Here is a 25515-nt window from a genome sequence, read left to right as displayed (position 1 = left end):
CAGATTACAATTTTCTTACCTTTGCTGTGCAGTGAAAATCACATATTTCCAACTTCAATAATTTTTCATTTTTCTTATAAAATTAATTTGTGTTTTTCCCATATAGATGGAACATTTTCCTTTTTTTTTTTTTTTTTGAATACAGAAACGTGTTTTAAGGTGTTTTCAGATGGTGGAATTTATTCACTGGGACAGAAAGAGATCAGTATGCTGTCCCTCAATCATGCATCTTTGGCTAATGCTGCCAACCATTTTTCAAAAATTGACAAATCTGTGATTGTATTGCACTTGAATAAAATGACTCCAGTTGAGTGTCACATACCTCTGCTGCAATAAGACTTGAAGGAGAAGTTCCATTGAAATAAAACTTTTTACATAAATAGAATGATCTCTAAATGGGTAGATAAATACATTTCTTCATTTTTTTCCCAGCAATAGTAGTGTTTTAGACCAAGAACGTCTCCTTTTGCTGGTAATGTCTGGATTTGTACCTTGTTACTACTGATTGTCAATCCAGTTCTTGTATAATTTGGCATACCTCAGGCTTTTCTCCCTGTTTCACTTCCTTAAGAATAACTTCTTGACAGTCACCCTTCCACTGAGACCATTTGTGATGAGGGTTCAGTTAATACTGGATGGATCAGCTGAAGGGCATCTCTCATGTTATTTGTCAGGTCTTTGCTTGATTTTTCCTTTGACTTCCTAGGTCATGACTTTCACATACATTCATCTACTGTAGGTAGGTGTTTAGGTCTAACACTTCTTCTTTTGTCCTCCACTATGTGCAGACACAACAGTGGTTCATCTCTTGAGATAAGTACCTTTTTATGCTTGAATGATCCATAGATCATTCAAGCATAAAACAAAACATATCTCTGAAAATGGTCGGGTACAGGACTGCACTAAAAATGAGTGAAAAAGCAGCCAATGTACAAAGAAAAACTTTCAGAAAGCCTGGATAACTTATGCTCATGACCAATTAAAAACATTACAACAAAATCTGTGTCTATCATACGGTGATGATAGGCTCTTATATGCATCAGCCAGTTTTCTTCAACATGTTCTGAGATAAAATCTGTACATATTTTACACATTTTGCTGCCTGTTGAAATACAGAAAATGCTTCATCACTGCATGTGACTGACTGTCAGCAGGTCACATCAAACATTAAGGGTTAGAGCTCAGATTTCCATGAATTAGGAGACAAAGAAATGCAACTTCATCCTCTGTCACAGTTGCTATAGATACCTGGGCTCAGTGATTGGTGGAAACTTACATGATGTCTATAATGAGGTCTGTGTGGCATATAAATACAGGGACCTGCTCCTCTGCCATTTCATACCAGGGAAGAAGCCTTTGAGGAGTTCTTGCTTCAACAGTGTTTGAACGGAACTTCTTCTCTTCGCCCCGATTTCCATTTCATCTACTTTGCTTTCTGGAAGCCAAAAATCCTTTTCTACTTGAACACTACAGATAAAGTCGACGCTAAGCTTTATTTTTGTATCTTTTATTAATAAAACGCACAAAAACCATCAGCCGAAATGGAATCCCAGGTACGTCAGAACTACCACACCGACTGCGAGGCCGCCATCAACCGGATGGTCAACATGGAGCTGTTTGCGTCTTACACCTACACTTCTATGGTGAGCAAAATTTCATGTATGATGTTCATGTATGTTTTTCAAAGCTTTATTCTCAGCTGTACTAGCTTAATGCCAGAGTTACAGACTTGGGAATATGGTCACTAAAAGTGAAGGGTTTCATTTCACTGAATTCAGTAATGAACGGTCTCAGTAGCAGCTTGTTGTTCTTTGGTGGTCTATCACAGGAGGCAGGTTGCCAGGTAAGGAGTGTGTTCACCCAACCCACCTCACTGAATACAAAAATGCTGCGTCATGCTTAGGTTGCCTTTTCCTTTGTCTCTTGCTCAGCAGTTATCTCGGACCAAACAGACTACACTATCTGGCGTACAACAATCTTTTGATTTTTGTACCAGTCCAGTGTTTGATTATTGCTATTGGAATGGTTTCTCTCGTTAATGACGTTGGTACCGTTGTTGTTGGGTTAGGACATCTTAGTTCCACTGCAGTGCAGCATGTGACAATTAAAAGCTATACTTTAGTTATTAGCAGTGGCTCATAGTCTAGTAACCAATCATTTTACTCGAATTGCTCCATTGCTAATTATGTCCCATCTATTTTCTTACCGCATTAATTACACCTTACTCGTCTCCTTATCACTGTCTTGCTGTCCCTCCTCCTGCACTTCTTCACAGCTAGTGCTAGCAACAGCAGCCTCTTGAGACTATGAGGGCTTGTTACTAGTTACTGGTACTAATTTTAGTGTAGCAGCAGCAAGGACAGCAACATTTTGGTCAATTTGCCACATTTTGCCATCAATTTCTAGTTTTTCTTTTTGTCGTTTACTTTTTAAGCTCCACCTTTTCTCTTTTGTTTGTCCATTGTTATCAACAGCTTCTTCCACAATAAACTGTTCTACAAGGTGCAAGATTGCGCAGTGAGGGTAGGGGAGCAGCTGGTTGCATTAAGAGATTTGGTTGGGCAATCGATTGATGATACTGATGAAATCAGTAATGAAGATCAACGAATGGGCTGTCAGTGCTTGTAGGGCTGGTGCACAGCGGCCCTTCAGCCAGCCTGTAGCCTGTATAATTAGACAAGGAAACAAATTATATTGACCTATCCACCCACTAGGTAAATACCTGGTATATTAGACTACCAGTACAGCCGTTTGTCACAATGTTTTTTTTTTGACTGACTAATAATTGGTGCTGTGTACTAATAACTGCCTCTGTCTCATTTCACAGGCCTTCTACTTTGACCGTGATGATGTGGCCCTGCCAGGATTCTCCCACTTCTTCAAGGAGAACAGCCATGAGGAGAGGGAGCATGCTGAGAAGCTGCTGTCCTTCCAGAACAAGAGAGGAGGGCGCATCGTCCTCCAGGACATCAAGGTCAATACAAACAGACCTGTTTTGACATGCCTTACTGCATCCAGTCTAACCCAGAAACTGGGATTAATGTGCAGTGTTATCACACGTACTCTTCTGGCTGCGTTAGTGTGTAATGTGTACACAGATTTTAAGCAAGCTTTCAGTTTCTAACAGAGTTGTTGTTGTTGTGTAGAAACCTGAGCGTGACGAGTGGGGCAGTGGGCTGGAGGCCATGCAGTGTGCTCTGCAGCTGGAGAAGAATGTCAACCAGGCTCTGCTGGACCTGCACAAGCTGGCTTCTCAACTTAATGACCCACATGTGAGTTTAAGAGGAAAGAGCTTGGGGTTAAACACTGAAATTAGTTCATGCTGTGGATATTTAGCAAATTGCCAAGTATTAACTTTAATTGTTCCCACCCCCAGATGTGTGACTTCTTGGAGAGACACTACCTGGATGAGCAGGTGAAGGCCATCAAGAAGCTGGGTGACCACATCACTAACCTCACCCGCATGGATGCCCACAAAAACAAGATGGCAGAGTACCTGTTTGACAAGCACACTCTGGATGGAAAGAGCTAAATGCCAAGACCTAGAAGTGATCCTGGAGCAAAAATGTTAACAACGCAGGCTTTTAACTAAACACACTTCTGCTCCAGCTGTTTCACTGAGAATAATTTCTTTCCTGATTTGCTAACCTATGAAGCTGGCATCAGTTTTTGTATGTTGTGGTGTCTTTGTGTTAAATGTCACGTGGTGAGATGGATGTTATCAGGCTATGGCTCTGCTTCTAAGCTGTGACACTTGTTTCTGATCTACTCTGAATAAACATTTTGAGCTGGAGTTTTGGTGTGCCTGCATCTATGACTCAATTATATGAATCATTTTAGTGACTTAACTTGAGGAATCAGTCTACAAACTAAGTAGCGTTACTACATTATACTGTGCACTTTGTCAGATTATAGTTTTGAGAAAGACGGTTTGATTTATGGTTTCTTTTGAATTCAGAAGGCCTTTTTTCATGCCAGAGTTCAGAGAAGAATGGTCACAACTGCTTCAAGCTGACAGAAAGGCCACCATAACTCAAATAACCACTCACACAGGAGAGAATCTCTGAATGCCCACCTTGTCACACCTTGAAGCAGATGGGCTACAACTGAAGAAGACCACATCAGGTGCCACTCCTGTCAGAACAGGAAACTGAGGCTTCAATTCCCTGGGCTCACCAAAATTGGACAACAGAAGACTGGAAAAATTACACCTTGTCTGATGATTTGATTTCTGATGCAACATTCAGATGGTAGGGTCAGAACTTCACATAAACAACATGCAACCATGGATCCATCCTGCCTCATATAAATGATTGATGGTGCTACTGGTGGGGATATGGCACTGCTGGTGTAATGGGGGATATTTTCTTGTCACATGGTGGGAGTCCCAAGCGAACATTGTGAGCATCCTCAGGTATGGACAGCTTGCTTTATTTCTTATTCTTATTTCTCTAGCTCTGAGAGTTGGCTAACTTCCCTCCATGCTGCCTTGATTTTGGCTTCTAGTCTCCTTCTCCATGGAGGGTACTGCTCCCTGTGGCAGTTCATCTCATTGTCAAGCTTCTCAAGGATTTTTGTTGATGGTCGCTGCATTCACATCTACTAGTAGACTTTCAGAGGGTACATTCTCGTAGTCTTGCTTATCAGCCATGGAGGGTCCAGATTTCTAGCTTAGCCAGTCATTCTTGAGGCTTGGTACCCAATGTTAGAATGTGGGGATGATGACATCTCTCCCCTGACCTGAAGTCCTCACTCCCCCTTGCCATAGCATCAATCTCTAGTTGCGATAGCAGTTGCTTCTTGTGGATGTTGGAACACTGAGCTACTAGTTGTTCAGTTGTTTATTTTTAGTTTAGTTGTTTTTTATATTTATTCATATAAAAAGTGAATTAAAACTGGTAATGGGAGGTGGCTAGTTTGTGATATTACTCATTGCTCTGACCTAAATTTAATGCTCCTGTATTGAAGTTTGTGTCCCAGTGAGAAGTGGGTCACATATCAGCATTAGCACTTTACATATGACTGGGTAGTATTAGCAATTTATAGCCAACAGCCTGTGTTGTTTATGTTTTTTTTAATCATATTTTTAAGGAAATACATCACTTTCTCTTGTATTTTGATGAGAGTGAAGACAGGCTTCTAGCCAGGAAAATTTCCCAATACGTCCTTGTTCCTCAACACCTGACATGGACCAGGTCACATCCAAACTAGTACAGCTTCAGTTATGTACCTCTCACTCATGTTCCTTGGAAGGCTTGGGTAGTATGGGGACCCTTACTGGATGTATGCCTTGGCCAATATCCAAACATCCAACCTACTGTTTCAAAGAAAGTAATGTTGCCAGTACATCATATTTATCTATATATAGACAATGGCATGTCTCTAAACTGCCTCCATGGATGCTTGCAGCAGGGTGTCCTTGGTGCTCTGTGCCAGAAGAACCATGAGGTCAATGGGACACCACCAGATGGCATGTGGAGGAACCAGAGATGGTCAGCGCATGGCATCACTAGGCAAGACAGCTGTCGCTGTGGGGCAACCTCCATTTCAGCCAAGTCTGTGGCACATCTGTGCATCACTAGACACTCGGCTTTGAGCTCCAGAGAGGAAGAACAGTGGGCACAACTCCACCTGTCTTACCTACAGTGCAGAGCACTATCCAAGAAGGGGAGAGAAGCCAGGCCTAAGAAAATGGAATCTGCTACCAAGATTCCTGCACACAGGTGGGTCACATTTGAGATTTGCAGCTCAACTGTTGATATGGGTAACAGTAAACCGAGGCAGCAGTGTGGGTGTCCAGGCTGCCCTATTTAGGAATAACAGCCTGCTTTGGAAAGAAAAGCCCCTAGAAAAGGTGCGGTAAAAAAAGCTTCCCTAGAACAATCTGGCTTCTTCACAGTGATCAGCAGGTCTTCGCTGTAGCAGTAAGAAAAGCAAGAAGATGAAACTAACTGTCACTACCTGGAATGTCCAAACTATGTTTGACAATGACACACAATCTGAAAGATGCATGGCCCTTATTGTGAAGGAACTGGATTGCTATAACACTGAAATGCTCTGCAAGAAACCAGGTTACAAGGACAAGGACACCTTCTTCTGGAGTGGCAGGACAGATGAAAAAAGTGCCCTTTGCTAACTCTAATGGGATTGCCAAGAAGCTGCCATCATTACCAACTGGAATATGAGTGAGAACAGCCAACCAGCAGCATCTGTCGGTGATCTCTGTTTATGCATTAACCATGACGTACTCTGAAGACAAAGACGCACTTTACCAGAACCTTACTGAAACTGTGGACAGAGTACCCAAAGAAGACAGGCTTCTTATCTTAGACGACCTCAGTGCAAGAGTGTACAACAACCACATCACCTACGAAGACACAATTGAGAAGTCTGGGAAAGGGAAGAAGAACTCCAGTGGTGAACTACTGCTGAATGTCTGCACTCAGTGCATGCTGAGTATCGTCAATATTTCTTCAACCAGTCAGAAAAGAACTACTTCATACGGAAGCTGAAGTCAGATGACGCACATCAATTAGTTAAACTGCAGGAATGTCTTAAAGATATTAAGGCCTGGATGACCTCTAATTTCCTGCTTCTAAATTCAGATAAAACTGAAATTCTTGTTCTCGGCCCCACAAATCTTAGAAACATGGTGTCTAACCAGATACTTACTCTGAATGGCATTACTTTGGCCTCCAGTAACACCATGAGAAATCTTGGAGTCATTTTTGACCAGGATATGTCCTTCAATGCACATATTAAACAAATATGTAGGACCGCTTTTTTGCATTTGCGCACACCGGTGAACATCCAGGGAGTGGACATTGAGATAGTGGACTCTTATAAGTACCTGGGTGTTCACCTAAACAATAAACTGGACTGGACTCATAACACTGATGCGCTCTACAGGAAGGGTCAGAGCAGACTCTACCTGCTGAGAAGGCTGAGGTCTTTTGGAGTGCAGGGGACACTCCTGAAGACCTTCTATGACTCTGTGGTGGCATCAGCCATCTTCTATGCAGCAGTATGTTGGAGCAGCAGCTTGTCTACAGCTGAGAGGAAGAGGATAGACAAGCTCATCAGGAAAGCCAGCTCTGTCCTAGGATGTCCTCTCGACTCAGTGCAAGTGGTGGGAGACAGAAGGACTCTGACCAAAATAACATCACTGATGGACAAGGTCTCCCATCCCATGCATGAAACTGTTGATGAGCTGGAGAGCTCCTTCAGTGACAGACTGCTGCATCCTAAATGCACGAAGGAGCGTTACCGCAGATCCTTCCTCCCAGCAGCTGTAAGACTGTATAACCATCACTGCTCCCAACAAAAACCACAATAGCCTACACAATGTAGGATAATATATAATATACTGTAAATAGTCCGGCCTGTTAAGGTTCAACACACAGGCACATCATGTATATTGTATATAGTGTTATTATTAGTAGTATAAAGGTTAATATTGTTTGTTGATTTTATATATATTCTTTTCTTAATAGTGTGAATTATTATATCTTTATTTATATTTATAATAACTGCGGCTGCTGTTACACCCAAATTTCCCCTCTGTGGGACAATAAAGGCTGTTTCTTCTTCTTCTTCTTCTAAAATTAGAAACATCCTTTCTCAGAGTGATGCTGAAAAGCTCATTCATGCATTTATTACTTCTAGGCTGGATTATTGTAATTCATTATTATCAGGCTGTCCTAAAAGCTTCCTGAAAAGCCTTCAGCTGATCCAAAATGCTGCAGCTAGAGTACTGACAGGGACTAGAAAGAGAGAGCATATTTCTCCCATATTGGCTTCTCTTCATTGGCTCCCTGTAAATCTAGAATAGAATTTAAAATTCTTCTCCTCACATACAAGGTCTTGAATAATCAGGCACCATCTTATCTCAAAGACCTCATAGTACCATATCACCCCAACAGAGCACTTCGCTCTCAGACTGCTGGCTTACTTGTGGTTCCTCGGATACTTAAGAGTAGAATGGGAGGCAGAGCCTTCAGCTTTCAGGCGCCTCTTCTGTGGAACCAGCTTCCAGCTTGGATTCGGGAGACAGACACCCTCTCTATTTTTAAGATTAGGCTTAAAACTTTCCTTTATGATCAAGCTTATAGTTAGGGCTGGATCAGGTGACCCTGAACCATCCCTTAGTTATGCTGCTATAGGCCTAGTCTGCTGGGGGGTTCACATAATGAACTGTTTCTCATTCACCTTATTTACTTTGTTTATACTCCACTCTGCATTTAATCATTAATTGATATTAATCTCTGGCTCTCTTCCACAGCATGTCTTTCTCTCCCCTCAGCCCAACCGGTCGCGGCAGATGACTGCCTCTCCCTGAGCCTGGTTCTGCTGGAGGTTTCTTCCTGTTAAAAGGGAGTTTTTCCTTTCCACTGTCGCCAAGTGCTGCTCATAGGGGGTCGTTTTGACTGTTGGGTTTTCTCTGTATTATTGTAGGGTCTTTACCCACAATACAAAGCGCCTTGAGGCGACAGTTTGTTGTGATTTGGCGCTATATAAATAAAATTGAATTGAATTGAATTGAAATTGAATTGAATTGAATTGAAATTGAATTGAAGCACTAAAGATCCCAACACCCTCACCTGCTTGACAACACCATTACCCACAAGATGGGGATTTCAGAAGTCCTGTCAAAAAACCCCATGAGGGGTGCAGAATGCTCAACTGACTACTACATGGTGTGCTCTCAATTTAGACTCAAGCTGGTTTTCCAAGACAAAAGAAATCAGCAAAGCTAACGGCCAAGAAACTGGATGTGAGCAAGCTCAAGAGCCAAGAACAACTGGAGAGACTGGCCTCAGCCATCACAGCTGCTTTGGATGAAAATGAAGTCAACAGTAACCATGTTGAAAAACTCTGCAAAATGCTGAAAGAAACTGCCTACCCTACAGCTGAAGAAATTCTTGGCCAAACTAGAAGAAAAACACAAGGAAGCCATCCAGCCTTTACTTGTGTAGAAGCAGAAAACATACAGCAAACATCTCCAAGTGAATTCAGCATCCACAAAAGCATCCTTCAAGAGAATCAAGGCCAAAGTGTAAAGAGAGATTAAAGCAATGAAGGACAAGCGGTGGAGTATGAAAGCAGAAGAACTGCAAGAGATGGCTGACAAGAACAACTCACATCAACTATTCTGTGGTCAGAAGGCCATCTACAATTCAAGAAGCAATGCCATGCACCAGTGAAGAGTGCAGATGGAAGTCAACTTCTGATCAGCATGGAGGACATTAAAGGAAGGTGGAATTAACAGTCACCAGTAAGATGGTTTCCAGATGGTATTGCACGGTGGATCGAAATCTGATGGTAATCAATTTTCACAAGATCCCTAACACCACTGGCTGAAATGCAGCCCCAAACCATGACAGAGTCTACACTGTAACATCGTAGACACTCACCTTCATACCGCTCTTCTGACCTCCTCCATACATATTGATGATGATTTGAACAAAAATTTCAAATCTGGATTCACACCTTCTTACCACTGATTTTTAGTCATGTTCTTGTGTAATTACCTCAGCCTTTTCTCTCTGTTGCCCATCCTTAAGATTGGCTTTTTGACAGCCACCCTTCCACTGACACCATTTCTGATGAGGCTTCAGTGAAAAGTAGATGGATCAACCGAATGGCCTCATGCACCTCTCAGGTCCTGTGTCAGGTCATTGCTTGAATTTTCTTATGACTTCCTGGGACTTCCTTGTCCAGTTTCCTCAAATTTCTTCAAATCTGAAAATGAGGGAAAAAGCAGCCAATGTCCAAAGAAAAACTTTGAAAGACCTCCAGAAAGCTTGGAGAACTACTGCTCAAGACCATTTTTAAAAATTACAAGAAAGTCTGGCTCCTTGGAAGCAAAATTTAGAAAGGTATGGCTCAAAGCTTTTGCAAAATACTGTAATAAATTAGTGTCTATCATACCAGTAATGATAGGCTCTCATGTGCATCAGCAAGTTTTCATATACAAGTTTTGAAATAAAATTTTTATGTATTTTTTACATTTTGCTTGCTGCCAGTTAAAATACAGAAAATGCTTTGTCATGGCATGTGGCTGACTGTCAGCAGGTCACATTAAACATTCAATGTTAGCGCTCAGATTTCCATGAATTAGGAGACAAAGAAATGCAACTTCATCCTCTGTCACAGTTGTTATAGATACCAGGGCTCAGAGATTGGTGGAAACTTACGTCATGTCTGTAACAAGGTCTGCTTGGCATATAAATACAGGGACCTGCTCCTCTGCCATTTTATACCAGGGAAGAAGCCTTTGAGGAGTTCTTGCTTCAGCAGTGTTTGAACGGAACTTCTACTCTTCACCCCGATTTCTACTTCAACTACTTTGCAAAGCTTTATTTTTGTATCTTTTGTTAATAAAAAGCACAAGAAACACCAGCTAAAATGGAGTCCCAAGTGCGTCAGAACTACCACCGCGACTGCGAGGTCGCCATCAACCGGATGGTCAACATGGAGCTGTTTGCATCTTACACCTACACTTCTATGGTAAACAAAATTTCATGTGTGATGTTCATGTATATCTTTCATAGTTTTATTCTCATCTTTACCAGCTTAATGTCGGAGTTCTATTATTATGCAGTAGCTAAAAGTGAAGAGTTTAATTTTGCTGAATTCAGTTATGCAAGGTCTCAGTATTAGCTTGTTGTTTCTTGGTGGTTTATCACAGGTGGGCAGGTTCCCAGGTAAGTAGTGTATTTTCATCCCACCCACCTCACGGAACACATAAACACTGTCATGCTAAGGTTACTTTTTCCTTTGTTTTTATCTCAGTAATTATCTTGGACAAAACCAAATAAACTATCTGGCATGACAGGTCTGGACTGATACAATAATCTTTTTTTTGTACCAGTCCAATGTTTGATTATTGCTATTGGAACCGTTTCTCTCTTAATGTGGTTGATACCATTGTTGTCGAGTTAGGACATCTTATGACAGGTGGGAGAAAAGTCATGGGGAACAAATATTGAATAGCGGAACAAGGAAATGTTAGCATGTAAGTTAGCACAGCGACTAGCTAAACTGTCCACTGTAACTGTTGTGTACATAGAGCCATTGTATCGCTGCTTCACCACTGAGGGAACCGCTCTTCACGTGGGTCATGAGAAGATTTCATCCTTCAAAATGGGACATTATGGGAAAAGTTTGAGAACCACTGGATTAGGACAGCTTAGTTCCACTGCAGTGCACAATGTGACAATTAAAAGCAATATTTTAACTATGAGCAGCAGCTCATAGTCAAGTAATCAATCATTTTACTTGAATGTGTCCATTCCTAATTATGTTCCATCTACTATCTTACCACATTAATTACATGTTTCTCGTCTCCTCTTCACTGTCTTGCTAGGACTGCTGTCCTTCCTCTTGCACTTCTTCACAGCTAGTGCTAGCAACAGCAGTCTCTTGAGACTGTGAGGGCTTGTTTCTAGTTACTAGTACTAATTTTAGTGTAGCAGCAGCAAGGACACCAACATTTTGGTTAATTTGCCACATTTTGATTTCAATTTCTTATTTTTCTTTTTCTCTTTTAGTTTGTCAGCTCCACCTTTTCTCTTTTGTTTGTCCATAGTTATCAACAGCTTCTTCCATAACAAACTGTTCTGCATGATTGCACAGGGATGGTAGAGGAGTGGTTGGTTGCTTTAAGAGATTGAGAATTCTGGTGTAATGAAAATGAACAAATGGGCTGATGTCAGTGCTTGCAGGGCTGGCAGGCAGCAGCCCTTCAAGCCAGCTCGTAGCCTATATAATTAGATAAGGAAAAAAGATTATATTGAGCTGTTGGCCCACCAGGTAAATGCCTGGTACGCCAGTCCAGCCCTGGTCATGGCTTGTACCAGACCACTGTCTGGCTGTATTAATAGCTTTTCAGAATGCTTTTTTTTTTTTTTGGCTGACTAATAATTGGTGCTTTGTACTAATAATTGCCTCTGTCTCATTTCACAGGCCTTCTACTTCGACCGTGATGATGTGGCCCTGCCAGGGTTCTCCCACTTCTTCAAGGAGAACAGCCATGAGGAGAGGGAGCATGCTGAGAAGCTGCTGTCCTTCCAGAACAAGAGAGGAGGGCGCATCTTCCTCCAGGACATCAAGGTCAGTAAAAATGGATCTAGACCTGTTGTAACATGCCTTGCTGCATCGAGTCTAACAGAAACTGGGATTAATGCGCACTTTAATGACACGTGTTCCCTTACCCTTGCTGTGTTAGTGTGTAACGTGTACACAAAGTTTCAAACAAGCTTTCAGTTTCTAACAGAGTTGTTGTTGTGTAGAAACCTGAGCGTGACGAGTGGGGCAGTGGGCTGGAGGCCATGCAGTGTGCTCTGCAGCTGGAGAAGAATGTCAACCAGGCTCTGCTGGACCTGCACAAGCTGGCTTCTCAACTTAATGACCCACATGTGAGTTTAAGAGGAACGAGTTTTGTGTTTAAACACTGCAGTCACTGAAATTAGTTTATACTGTGGATATTTAGCAAGTCACCAGATAACTTTAATTGTTCCCACCCCCAGCTGTGTGACTTCCTGGAGAAACACTACCTGGATGAGCAGGTGAAGACCATCAAGAAGCTGGGTGACCACATCACTAACCTCACCCGCATGGATGCCCACAAAAACAAGATGGCAGAGTACCTGTTTGACAAGCACACTCTGGATGGAAAGAGCTAAATGCCAAGACCTAGAAGTGATCCTGGAGCAAAAATGTTAACAACGCAGGCTTTTAACTAAACACACTTCTGCTCCAGCTGTTTCACTGAGAATAATTTCTTTCCTGATTTGCTAACCTATGAAACTGGCATCAGTTCTTGTATGTTGTGGTGTTTTTGTGTTAAATGTCACATGGTGAGATGGATTGTTATCAGACTATGTCTCTGCTTCTAAGCTGTGACACTTGTTTCTGATCTACTCTGAATAAACATTTTGAGCTGGATTTTTGGTCTGTCTGCATCTATGACTCAACTATATGAATCATTTTAGTGACTTAACTTGAGCAATCAGTCTACAGACTAAGTGGTGTCACTACATTATTACACTGTGCACCCTGTCAGATTATGGTTTGAGAAAGCTGGTTTGATTTATGGTTTCTTCCGAATTCAGAAGGCCTTGGAGCTGGTGCAGTAGTGTTGAAATATTGACAAAGTACAAATTATTTATAGGATACAACTATTGAACAGATTAATGCAAACATCTGATCAGTCAATCACATGGCAGAAACTCAGTGCATTTAGACATGCTGCTGAAGTTCAGACTGAGTGTCAGAATCAGGAACATATTTGACTTTGTGTTCTGATGGTTGGCAGAGGTGGGAAGTAACAAAGTACAAATACTTTGTTACTGTACTTAAGTAGGTTTTTCAGGTATCTGTACTGTACTTGAGTATTTATTTTTCTGACTACTTTTTACTTTTACTCCCTACAAATATCTGTACTTTCTACTCGTTACATTTTTGAAAGACTACAGACTACAGTTACTTTAGGTTTAACACGTCTGAGAGAAGTTTTTATTTCCGGTCACTGCCCATCAAACATCAAATGACCTGAGCCTAAATGGCAGAACAATAACACATAAGAGACAATCCTATTGGCGTATACTCTATCCCTGGGGATTATCACATTCAAAGAGATTAAAGAGGCAACACCATTTAATTTCTGTATCATTTATAGCGCTATAAGCAGGGGTTACAGTGGGCTGGACTGAGTGCCAATGTAACAATACCAATTCTTTGTTAATATTGTTTAGAGTTATGTCCTTTCTCTATCTGTTATTTTCATGTTTATTTATATAGAATTCCACAAAAATTATTTGCTAATTTAGTTTACCTGACGTTTTTGGATAACTCTGGTTGGTGTGCGGGACCTTTCATTTGTTATTGTCTTCTGTACCCCTACGTTTGTTTTTCTGGAACAACTCCTCTGTAAGGAGCAGTTTCCAACCTCACCCTCCCCCCTTTTCCTGTTGCATTTGGCGGGAGCGGGGCTTAGAGATCCAACCCTAACCGGAATATGTTGTTTTATTACAACTTGGTGGTCCGGCCCATCATTATTCAACACAATACAGAGAGCGAAAGAAGAAGCCACCGGTTACACCAGTGTCCGTAAGTTGTACTTCCAGCATCTTAGCTAACGCTACTGAAGAGGAGAAAAAATAAAGGGAGTAACGTGTTGCAGGTAATTATAAATGCAATGTTTCTAAATGCTCAACAAGTATCGGCAAACACACAAAACGTGAATGCAGTTTGTCACACAGTGTGTCTGCTACCTAAACGAACAGCTGCTGTATTTCCAGGGAGAGAAAAGAATGAGCGAAAACTTCACTCAGATGGAGAAAGATGTAAGAAAGAGGACAGGACAGACTCACAGCCTTGGCTACCCGCTTGAACAGGTATACTAGAGAGACAGAAGTCAGGAGAAGAACCATCCATTGTATACTCTCTGTGGCAGGGTAACAATATGAGAACAGCCCCCCATCAAGGCTGGACAATACTGGAAGAGCACGCCAATGCTTAGTGGTTAGTGGATCTGAGAGCAGACTGCAGTTACCTCCCTGAACAGGCTCCAGTAACCATCACAGTGGCAGATATTCAAGAAAGAGTCTCACATATCAAAACTTGGACAGCACCAGACCTGACATGATTCACACCTACTGGCTAAAGAAGTTGACTGCACTCCATGAGTGCCTGGCAGCACAAATGAACAAGCTGCTAATGGATAAGATGGACCCGGAATGGCTAACCAAAGGCCAGACAGTCCTGATCCCCAGAAGGGACCGGCCCCATCCAACTACCGGCCAGTAACCTGACTCAGCACAACACGGAAGCTCCAGTCAAGCAGGCATCATAGTGGCTAAGATGAAAAGACACATGGTTCAATACACGAGCAGGTCCCACAATGAATTGGCAGTAACTCCAGAGGAGAAAGAGCAGATCCTGTGGGATGTCTAGATACAGACAGACAAACTGGTGATGGCTAACCAACCTGACATAGTAGTGGTGAACAAGCAGAGGAAGAAAGCCATAGTGATAGATTTAGCAATACCAAATAATGGGAACATCAAGAAGAAGGAAGACGAGAAGTTTGATAAATACCAAGGGCTGAGAGAAGAGCTAGAGAGGATGTGGTGAAGGCAACAGTGGTCCCTGTGGTAACTGGAACACTCGGGGCAGAGCCTCAAATTAGGAGAGTGGCTACAACAGATTCCAGGAATGACATTTAAGATCTCTGTCCAGAAGAGCGCAGTCCTAGGAACAGCTTCCACTCAACGCGATGCAGTGCAATTCAGTTTTATTCATATAGCACCAAATCACAACAGTCACTCAAGGCACTTTATATTGTAAGGTAAAGACCCTACAATACTTACAGAGAAACCAAAACAGTCAAAACGAATCCCTATGCGCAAGCACTTGGTGACAGTGGGAAGGAAAACTCCCCTTTAACAGGCAGAAACTTCCAGCAGATCCAGGCTCAGGGAGGGGCAGTCACCTACCACGACAGGTTGGGGGTGAGGGGGGAGAGACAAAACAAAACACAAACTGTGGAAGAGAGTCAGAGATTAATAATATCTAATGATTAAATGCAGAGTGGGGTATAAACAGAGTGAAAAAAGAACACTCATCTACAAGTATTGGGAAATGGGAATCCCCCCCCAACAGCTTTCTAGGCCTATAGCAGCATAACGGAGGGATGGTTCAGGGTCACCTGATCCTGCCCTAACTATAAGCTTGATCAAAAAGAAAAGCTTTAAGCCTAATCTTAAAAACAGAGAGGGTGTCTGTCTCCTGAATCCAAGCTGGGAGCTGGTTCCACAGAAGAGGAGCCTGAAAGCTGAAGGCTCTCAAATATCCTAGGAACCACAAGTAAGCCAGCAGTCTGAGAGCAAAGTGCTCTATTGGGGTGATGTGTTACTATGCTGTCTTTAATATAAGATGGGGCCTGATTATTCAAGACCATTTATTTGAGAAGAAGGATTTTAATTCAATTCTGTATTTAGCAGGGAGCAGAAAAAGAGAAGCCAATATGGGAGAAATATACTGTTTTTCTAGTCCCTGTCAGCTTCAGTGAATGGTAGATGGATCAATTCAAGGGTCAGATGAATCTCTCAGATCCTGTGTCAGATCTTTGCTGGATTTTTCCCATTTTTCCTATGACTTCCTAGGACGTGATTTTCGGGATACTGTTCATCAAGGCCTTTGCGCCATACTGTAAATATTAAACAAATTTGTGTGTATCACACTATTGATAATAGGTTCTCATATAAATTAGCAAGTCTTTATTTACATGTGTTTTCAGATGAATCTTTACATATTTGACACATTTTGCTTGCAGCCTGCTAAAATACTGAAAATGCTTCATCACTGCATGTGACTGACTGTCAGCAGGTCACATTAAACATTAAAGGTTAGAGCTCAGATTTCAATGAATTAGGAGATAAAGAAATGCAACTTCATCCTTGATCACAAGTGTTATCGATACCGGGGCTCAGTGATTGGCGGAAATTTACGTCATGTTTGTCTTGAGATCTGTGTGACATATAAATACAGGGACCTGCTCCTCTGCCATTTCATACCAGGGAAGAAGCCTTTGAGGAGTTCTTGCTTTGACAGTGTTTGAATGGAACTTCTTCTCTTCGTCCTGCTTTCTGTTTCAACTACTTCGCAGTCCAGAAGCCAAAAATCCTTTTCTACTTGAACAGTACAGATAAAGTCGACACAAAGCTTTATTTTTGTACCGTTTTTTACTAATAAAAAGCACAAGAAACACCAGCTGAAATGGAGTCCCAGGTACGTCAGAACTACCACCGCGACTGCGAGGCCGCCATCAACCGGATGGTCAACATGGAGCTGTTTGCATCTTACACCTACACTTCTATGGTGAGCAAAATTTAATGTGTGCTATGAATGTATATTTTTCATATATATATATATATATATATATATATATATATATATATGTCAGGAACAAGTTGCCGCCCCAAGTGGAGGACTTTAAGTATCTCGGGGTCTTGTTCATGAGTGAAGGGAGAGAGGAGCGAGAGATTAACATATGGATTGGGGCTGAGGCTGCAGTGATGTGTATACTGCATTGGTCCATTGTGGTGAAGAGGGAACTGAGCATAATTATATTATGCTCAATAATTATATTGAGCTGTTGGCTCACCAGGTAAATGTCTGGAATGCCAGACCAGCCCTGGTCGTGACTTGCGCAGACGGCTGTCTGCCCGCTTTAATTGCGTTTAATTGGTGCTGTGTACTAATAACTGCCTCTGTCTCATTTCACAGGCCTTCTACTTCGACCGTGATGATGTGGCCCTGCCAGGGTTCTCCCACTTCTTCAAGGAGAACAGCCATGAGGAGAGGAAGCATGCTGAGAAGCTGCTGTCCTTCCAGAACAAGAGAGGAGGGCGCATCTTCCTCCAGGACATCAAGGTCAATACAAACAGACCAGTTCTGACATGCCTTACTGCATCCAGTCTAACCCAGAAACTGGGATTAATGTGCAGTGTTATCACACTTGTACTCTTCTTGTTGTGTTAGTGTGTAATGTGTACACAGATTTTAAACAAGCTTTCAGTTTCTAACAGAGTTGTTGTTGTTTAGAAACCTGACCGTGACGAGTGGGGCAGTGGGCTGGAGGCCATGCAGTGTGCTCTGCAGCTGGAGAAGAATGTCAACCAGGCTCTGCTGGACCTGCACAAGCTGGCTTCTCAACATAATGACCCACATGTGAGTTTAAGAGGAACGAGTTCATGCTGTGGATATTCAGCAAGTCACCAAATAACTTTAATTGTTCCCACCCCCAGCTGTGTGACTTTCTGGAGAAACACTACCTGGATGAGCAGGTGAAGGCCATCAAGAAGCTGGGTGACCACATCACTAACCTCACCCGCATGGATGCCCACACCAACAAGATGGCAGAGTACCTGTTTGACAAGCACACTCTGGATGGAAAGAGCTAAATGCCAAGACCTAGAAGTGATCCTGGAGCAAAAATGTTAACAACACAGACTTTTAACTAAACACACTTCTGCTCCAGCTGTTTCACTGAGAATAATTTCTTTCCTGATTTGCTAACCTATGAAACTGGCATCAGTTCTTGTATGTTGTGGTGTTTGTGTTAAATGTCATATGGTGAGATGGATTGTTATCAGGCTATGGCTCTGCTTCTAAGCTGTGACACTTAAATGTTTCTGATCTACTCTGAATAAACATTTTGAGCTGGAGTTTTGGTCTGTCTGCATCTATGACTTATATGTTCTGAATTATATTTATGTCAAAAGTCATGTGTACAAAGTTTATTATTCAAATTGTAAAGAAATACGGTTTCAAACTTATGTTGCTGCCAGTGTGACCCATCTAGTAACTTCACTGGCGGGCCAATTGGTGTCATGGAGTCTGCTGATCTCACATTTTTGACTCGAGAAAGTTCAGGATAGCCTCAACCTCAGTATCGCTGTCATCGATCAGAAGTGAGCTTCACTGACTCCTTGTCTCGTATCAGACTCCTTTCTCAAAGTTTTACAAACTCCTCCAGAGAAAATAAAGGTGGCCACTTCTCACCCGGTACTGACAGCTGAGGGAAACATCTGGATCTGGGGTGGATCCAGATGAACAGTGACCATAGTTTTTGAGGTGACTCGGGGGTAAAAATGTAAAATACAGCAAAATAGTTAATTGGCCCTATCTGTTTTTGATTTCCTGATTTAGTGCTAAGTGTTGATATTATTCAAATATGGTGTGTACAATTTTTTTTTTTTACACAAACAGTAGTAGAAACATGGCCATGGCTGTTATGGGATACAGTCTAGATTTAATGTTATCGATCTCTCTTGGCTGATTAAAATTTGTTTCTAGCAGCCACTGTAGCTAGGATCGTGCACTTGAATTGGGAGCGGAAGAAAGCAGAACTCAGCTGACTGCAATCTGAAATCTACTGACATGTAACAGTGAATATTTTACGCACTGTTTCTGGTTTGGATCTCACTTTTTCCAAGTTTCTCTACAGCTCAGTAAATGGCGAGTATTTGCAGACAAGCTGGCATCTTCCACGCAACTATGGGCAATCACATATCGAGCATTTCAGGCATTTAGCTTAAGTTTGCACACCTGGTACTTCTGAAGGATCTTGGTTCATTTGTTAGGGTCCACTTCTGTGTGCTGATTATTGTGTTAACATCTGAATCATAAAACACCAAAGGGGAAAACCAGCCTGAGCCTGATTTAACTGGACTGAAATCACAGGTGTGAAATCATCATGTTGTTCTCGTCATTGTTTCGTTGAAATATCTCAGTTGAATTTTTCATTTTGCAACTCGAAACCATAGAAGCCTTATAGATCCTTCAGTGACTCAGCAATAAAAGCAAAAAAATATCCTGTGTGTCGATCCAGCTACACAGAGTTCCTGTACCGTGTGTGCTTTGCTGCACAATAATACTGTAACTTGTAGCCATGGAAGTGCACTTCCTATTCTGTGGTGCAAAAACATTCCCAGTGAAATTTATTTGTTTCCAAGTTCACATTGTGAAACAAAACAAGTTTTCAAATGTGCGTCTTTACAGAGACTGATATCTTCTTACTATAATGATCGTAGTATATTCTTGCATATATATTATCTACCCTCTCTCCTCCTTAACAGGTGGGCCAATCTGAATGAAACTTGTTATCCGTTTGTGTTTATTTCACGTCTCTTTCAAAGTACATCTTTGAAAAAGTTCTACAGGTCTGACAATCAGAAAAAAATTAAAATACTGAATTCATGTTGAAAAAGACTGTCATCAAAACTGGTTGTAAATGTAGATTGTAGCTAATACTAGTATGCGTTGTTATTGTAAGCATGTTAGCATTGGACTTAAGTCTATTATTCTTTAGTGCAGTTAAAGTCTTCACAGAGGCAATCTTGCCACTTGGCAGCGCCACCTGTGGGCAGTTATTTTGAAGTTAATCAGTCAGATCTGACAGAAAATATTTTGCCCCCCAAATAAGATTTTTAAAGCTTATACAGAATTCTCACATAGACTTGAATTTAGAATTCTTTGAATGACATTTGCTTCTGTGCTTCTGCTGCACATATTGGATCACATTATAGCTTCTTAAATGAGTAAATCCAGTGTGCTGATGTGATCAATGTCTCTGGCTCTTCCCAACAGAGTTTTGAAAAAATGTGACACTGAAACGTGACTGTACTTTCCTTCATTTAAAAAAAAATAATGAGTAGATATACCGCAGCTGCACATTGCAAACCTTCTTTGGTATACTAGATCATATGTTTCACACCCTGTCCAATCATGGCAGATGACCGTGATCCTGGATCTGCTGGAGGTCTCTTCCTATTAAAAGTGAATTCTTCCTCCTTACTGTGCTTGCTCATAGTTTGTTGGGGTTTTCTCTCTTATACTGTACAGTCTTTACATTATAAATGTCCTTTGAGGCAACTGTTGTTATGAGTTGGCAATACACAGATCTGCTTTAATTCTTGATAGTACAGATGCAACAAGTGCTGGAAACATTCCTCAGAGACATGACAGCATCACACAGCTGCTGCAGATTTATCAGCTGAACATCCATGATGTGAATCTCCTGCTCCACCACATCCCAAAGGTGCTCTGTTGGATTGAGATCTGTTGACTGTGGAGGCCGTGTGAATACAGTGAATTCACTGTCGTGTTCAAGAAACCAGTTTGAGGTGATTTGAGCTTTGGAACATGGTCTGATATCCTGCTGGAAGCAGCCATCAGAAGATGGGGACACAGTGCTCATAGAGGGATGTACATGATCAGCAACAGTACTCAGGTAGGTCGTGGAGTTTAAACAATGTTCAGTTTTTTCCAAGGGGACCCAAAGTACACCAAGAAAATATCACACCATTACACCACCACCATGCTGACCCACTGATACGAGGCAGGATGAATTCATGCTTTCAGGATATTTATGACAAATTCTGTCCTACCACCTGAATGCTGCAGCAGAACTTGAGACCCATCAAACCATACAAAGCTTTTCTAGTGTTGTATTGTATAGTTTTGCTGAGCCTGTGCAAACTGTAGCCTCAGTTTCCCATTCTTAGCTGACAGGAGTGGCACGCGGTGTGGTCAACTGCTGCTGCTGTAGTCCATCTGTTTCAGGGTTTGACATGCTGTGCATTCAGAGAGGCTATTCTGCCTCTCTTGGTTGTGACAAGTGGTTATTTGACTTACTGTTGCCTTCCTATGGGCTCAAAGCAGTCTGACCTATGCTATCTGACCTCTGACATCAACAAGTCATTTTCACCCAGAGAACTGCCGCTCCCTGGATATCCTCTCTTTATCAGACTATTCTCTGTAAACCCTAAAGGTGGTTAAACCAGTACATCAGCAGTTTCTGAAATACTCAGACCAACAACAACGTCAAAGTCAGAATCACTTAAATCATCTTTCTTCCTCATTCTGATTCTCGGTTTGAACTCCAGCAGGTCATCTTAACCATGTCTGCATGCACTGAGTTATGCTGCCATCAATGTTATAATTAAAACTTTGTGTTTCTTTCTATTTATTAAAACACTGCTGAGAAAAACACATTCCTTTCATTTGGAACAGTTAATGGAGAAGAAACATGCAGTTTTTGGGAATTCTCCTGTACATAATGTTATTTTAATACATTTCTTTACTTAGTTGCTACTAATTCACACAGATGTTTGGTCAAAAACACGGTTTCAGTAACTCAGTTACACTGTTGCTTCTTTCTTTCGTTCTTGTTCCTGTTTCGTTTTCTCAAACCGGTTCCATCCAGCAGAGCACTGAGGTTAGCTTCCAGTGTCACATTGTCACGAGGTATCCTCCTCTCATGGCCTCTGCGGCACAAAACAGAACAGAGAAACAGGAAGACCGAGGAATGCTGAGTCACAGCAATGACACAGCAAAATGCTGAACCTGATGGTACAGCACGTACTCGTTAACTTATGTGATGTGCACAAAATAAAGACAACAAACGTTCTCAGTCAGTTTTTAATGTGTGAGAATGTGGAAAATAAGGTAAGTGTAGCCACTTGATGACAAGTGCTTATGTGTTATTGCAGGCAAACATAGTCAACACAGGACAGCTTACAGTGCTTTTTAGCACAGTGATGAGTGTGTACTGATTGGATCTGCCTTCAGCCTGTCCTTTCTTACCCTGTTCTCTGTTGTGTCCTTCATTTTTCACACAACACTTGAAGATTGTTGTCTCTGTGCTGTGATAATGTTTTACTAACATTGACAATTTTTCATGCAGGATGGCAATGTTTAGTTGTAAGACCTGAACCAGAGGTGTATGTTGGGTTGACACGTGACCGAGTATATTTTCCAAAATTTGAGGTACTTGATGCCCTCATTCTATGGAACTTTATACTTCTTCTTCAGATAGAAGTGGCAAATTGTGTTTTTACTCCATTATTTATCAAAATTTTTTTATAACTTTTCAGATTATAATTTTCTTACCCCTGCTGTGCAGTAAAAAAATTCACAACTTTAATGATTTTGAATTTTCTGACAAAATTGAATTTGTGTTTTTCCTTATAGACGGAACATTTTCCTTTTTCTTACTGATATTTGCCCACACTAAAACTCTCTCCAGAGAAATAAAAGCAGTAGTTTGGGCTACATTCACTTTATCACTGGAAAATGATGCTGAAAGGATGCAGCAAATAAAATGAAGAGTCTGTCCTCATGCTTTATGGCACATCTGTTCAGACTGGCAGGTCTCTCAGAGTCCACCTGGGGTGGCTCGCAGTGCTGCAGGTTAACTGATGTTGTCCTGTAGTGCTGATTGATGTAAAAACATAAGCAAGCTAAACATATAGAACAGCTATTTATGATTGTATGAAGATGAAGCTTGAAGCCTGCTGTGTGTGTTTTGGGTTTTGCCTGAAAGATGCATCATTGGTGAATTTCCACACACTTGCATTTTCCATAGAATAGATTAAGTATCTGAGATTGTATTGCACTTGATGAAACTAAACATTCTTCTGCTGCAATGAGACTCTTGAAGGACCAATTCAATCAAATAAAAAAAAAAAAAAGTTTTATATAAATAGATTGATATAAAAATGGGTGTACTTAAATATATTTCTTATTTTCTTCGTGTTTTGTTTTTTCTAGCAGTAGTAGTGTTTGAGCCTGAGAAGCTCTACTTCTGCTGGTGAGGTCTGTCAACAGTGCTGTGGTATTGAGCACTGCAATAAAAAAAAAAACACTTTGGCTGTATCAGCAGATTTTAGATAGCATGTGTTGCAATTATGGAGTAAATCAGCTTCAGTTTATGGTGGTTTCATGTGCTAGGCAAGAGTACGATAAAGTAGCCACCTCTCATTTCTTTATATTTTGTTAGGAAAATAGGTGCATAAATTTATGGAAACGTCTGCAAACATACAGTAGGCTATATATACGGCAAAATCAGCTTGAAAGTCAATATTTGTTGTGACCGCCTTTATTCTTCAGCAAAGCCTTCTTGACATTTCTTCAAGGAGTCTTCAGGAATAGTTCTCCAGGCTTCGTGACGGACATTCAAATAGTGATGTAATATGTGTATGTGCGAGTCTTCGTGTGTTTTGAGATAAAATCTTTACATATTTTACACATTTTGCTGCCTGTTGAAATACAGAAAATGCTTCGTCACTGCATGTGACTGACTGTCAGCAGGTCACATCAAACATTAAGGGTTAGCGCTCAGATTTCCGTGAATTAGGAGACAAAGAAATGCAACTTCATCCTCTGTCACAGTTGTTATCGATGCCGGGGCTCAGTGATTGGTGGAAACTTACGTCATGTCTGTCACGAGGTCTGTGTGGCATATAAATACAGGGACCTGCTCCTCTGCCATTTCATACCAGGGAAGAAGCCTTTGAGGAGTTCTTGCTTCAACAGTGTTTGAACGGAACTTCTTCTCTTCGCCCCGATTTCCATTTCATCTACTTTACGTTCCGGAAGCCAAAAATCCTTTTCTACTTGAACACTACAGATAAAGTCGACGCTAAGCTTTATTTTTGTACCGTTTTTTGTTAATAAAAAGCACAAGAAACACCAGCCGAAATGGAGTCCCAGGTGCGTCAGAACTACCACCGCGATTGCGAGGCCGCCATCAACCGGATGGTCAACATGGAGCTGTTTGCGTCTTACACCTACACTTCTATGGTGAGTAAAATTTCATGTGCTGTTCATAGATTTATTCTCTGCTGTACTAGCTGCAGTCACCAAAAGTAAAGCTGAATTCAGTAATGAACGGTATCAGTAGTAACTTGTTGTTCCTTGGTGGTTTAGCACAGGTGGCAGGTTGCCAGGTAAGGAGTGTATTTTCCCCACCCACTTCCCTGAATACAAAAATGCTGAGTCATGCTTAGGCTGCCTTTTCCTTTGTCTCCAACTCAGCAGTTATCTTGGCCTAAACTGTCACTCGTGCAGACCGCTGTCTGGCCGCATAACTACTGTTTATCACAAGGGTGTTTTTTTTTTTTTGTTTTGTTGGCTGACTAATAATTGGTGCTGTGTACTAATAACTGCCTCTGTCTCATTTCACAGGCCTTCTACTTTGACCGTGATGATGTGGCCCTGCCAGGGTTCTCCCACTTCTTCAAGGAGAACAGCCATGAGGAGAGGGAGCATGCTGAGAAGCTGCTGTCCTTCCAGAACAAGAGAGGAGGGCGCATCTTCCTCCAGGACATCAAGGTCAGTACAAACAGACCTGTTCTGACATGCCTTACTGCATCCAGTCTAACCCAGAAACTGGAGATTAATGTGCAGTGTTATCACACTTGTACTCGTTGGTTAGTGTGTAATGTGTACACAGATTTTAAACAAGCTTTCAGTTTCTAACAGAGTTGTTGTTGTTGTTGTTGTTGTTGTTTAGAAACCTGAGCGTGACGAGTGGGGCAGTGGGCTGGAGGCCATGCAGTGTGCTCTGCAGCTGGAGAAGAATGTCAACCAGGCTCTGCTGGACCTGCACAAGCTGGCTTCTCAACATAATGACCCACATGTGAGTTTAAGAGGAACGAGTTTTGGGTTAAACACTGAAATTAGTTCATGCTGTGGATATTTTTATCAAGTCACCAAATAACTTTAATTGTTCCCACCCCCAGATGTGTGACTTCCTGGAGAGCCACTACCTGGATGAGCAGGTGAAGGCCATCAAGAAGCTGGGTGACCACATCACTAACCTCACCCGCATGGATGCCCACACCAACAAGATGGCAGAGTACCTGTTTGACAAGCACACTCTGGATGGAAAGAGCTAAATGCCAAGACCTAGAAGTGATCCTGGAGCAAAAATGTTAACAACGCAGGCTTTTAACTAAACACACTTCTGCTCCAGCTGTTTCACTGAGAATAATTTCTTTCCTGATTTGCTAACCTATGAAACTGGCATCAGTTCTTGTATGTTGTGGTGTTTTTGTGTTAAATGTCACATGGTGAGATGGATTGTTATCAGGCTATGTCTCTGCTTCTAAGCTGTGACACTTGTTTCTGATCTACTCTGAATAAACATTTTGAGCTGGATTT

General features: G+C 41.6%; 4 protein-coding genes across 4 annotated transcripts; all 4 read left to right on the top strand.

Moving 5' to 3' along the window:
• The first annotated feature begins 1354 nt into the window (after positions 1 to 1354).
• Positions 1355 to 3636, top strand: LOC115783970 (ferritin, middle subunit-like). Its single transcript, XM_030734991.1, has 4 exons — positions 1355 to 1643; positions 2828 to 2974; positions 3147 to 3272; positions 3377 to 3636. Exons 1-4 carry the CDS (start codon positions 1542 to 1544, stop codon positions 3530 to 3532), a joined length of 531 nt encoding a protein of 176 aa, XP_030590851.1. The 5' UTR covers positions 1355 to 1541; the 3' UTR covers positions 3533 to 3636.
• A 6756-nt stretch (positions 3637 to 10392) lies between these two features.
• LOC115783969 (ferritin, middle subunit-like) lies at positions 10393 to 12790 on the top strand. The gene is made up of 4 exons (XM_030734990.1): positions 10393 to 10509; positions 11968 to 12114; positions 12294 to 12419; positions 12531 to 12790. Exons 1-4 carry the CDS (start codon positions 10408 to 10410, stop codon positions 12684 to 12686), a joined length of 531 nt encoding a protein of 176 aa, XP_030590850.1. The 5' UTR covers positions 10393 to 10407; the 3' UTR covers positions 12687 to 12790.
• Positions 12791 to 16782: 3992 nt separating this feature from the next.
• Positions 16783 to 18040, top strand: LOC115783971 (ferritin, middle subunit-like). Its single transcript, XM_030734992.1, has 4 exons — positions 16783 to 16884; positions 17293 to 17439; positions 17611 to 17736; positions 17814 to 18040. Exons 1-4 carry the CDS (start codon positions 16783 to 16785, stop codon positions 17967 to 17969), a joined length of 531 nt encoding a protein of 176 aa, XP_030590852.1. The 3' UTR covers positions 17970 to 18040.
• A 5795-nt stretch (positions 18041 to 23835) lies between these two features.
• LOC115783968 (ferritin, middle subunit-like) lies at positions 23836 to 25254 on the top strand. The gene is made up of 4 exons (XM_030734988.1): positions 23836 to 24153; positions 24538 to 24684; positions 24866 to 24991; positions 25095 to 25254. Exons 1-4 carry the CDS (start codon positions 24052 to 24054, stop codon positions 25248 to 25250), a joined length of 531 nt encoding a protein of 176 aa, XP_030590848.1. The 5' UTR covers positions 23836 to 24051; the 3' UTR covers positions 25251 to 25254.
• The last annotated feature ends 261 nt before the right edge of the window (positions 25255 to 25515 follow it).

Source organism: Archocentrus centrarchus, chromosome 8 (assembly GCF_007364275.1).
Source record: "Archocentrus centrarchus isolate MPI-CPG fArcCen1 chromosome 8, fArcCen1, whole genome shotgun sequence".
In the NCBI taxonomy this organism is placed as follows: Eukaryota; Metazoa; Chordata; class Actinopteri; order Cichliformes; family Cichlidae; genus Archocentrus; species Archocentrus centrarchus.
Note: the sequence above shows the minus strand (reverse complement) of the source record. Positions and strands in the feature narration are given on the sequence as shown.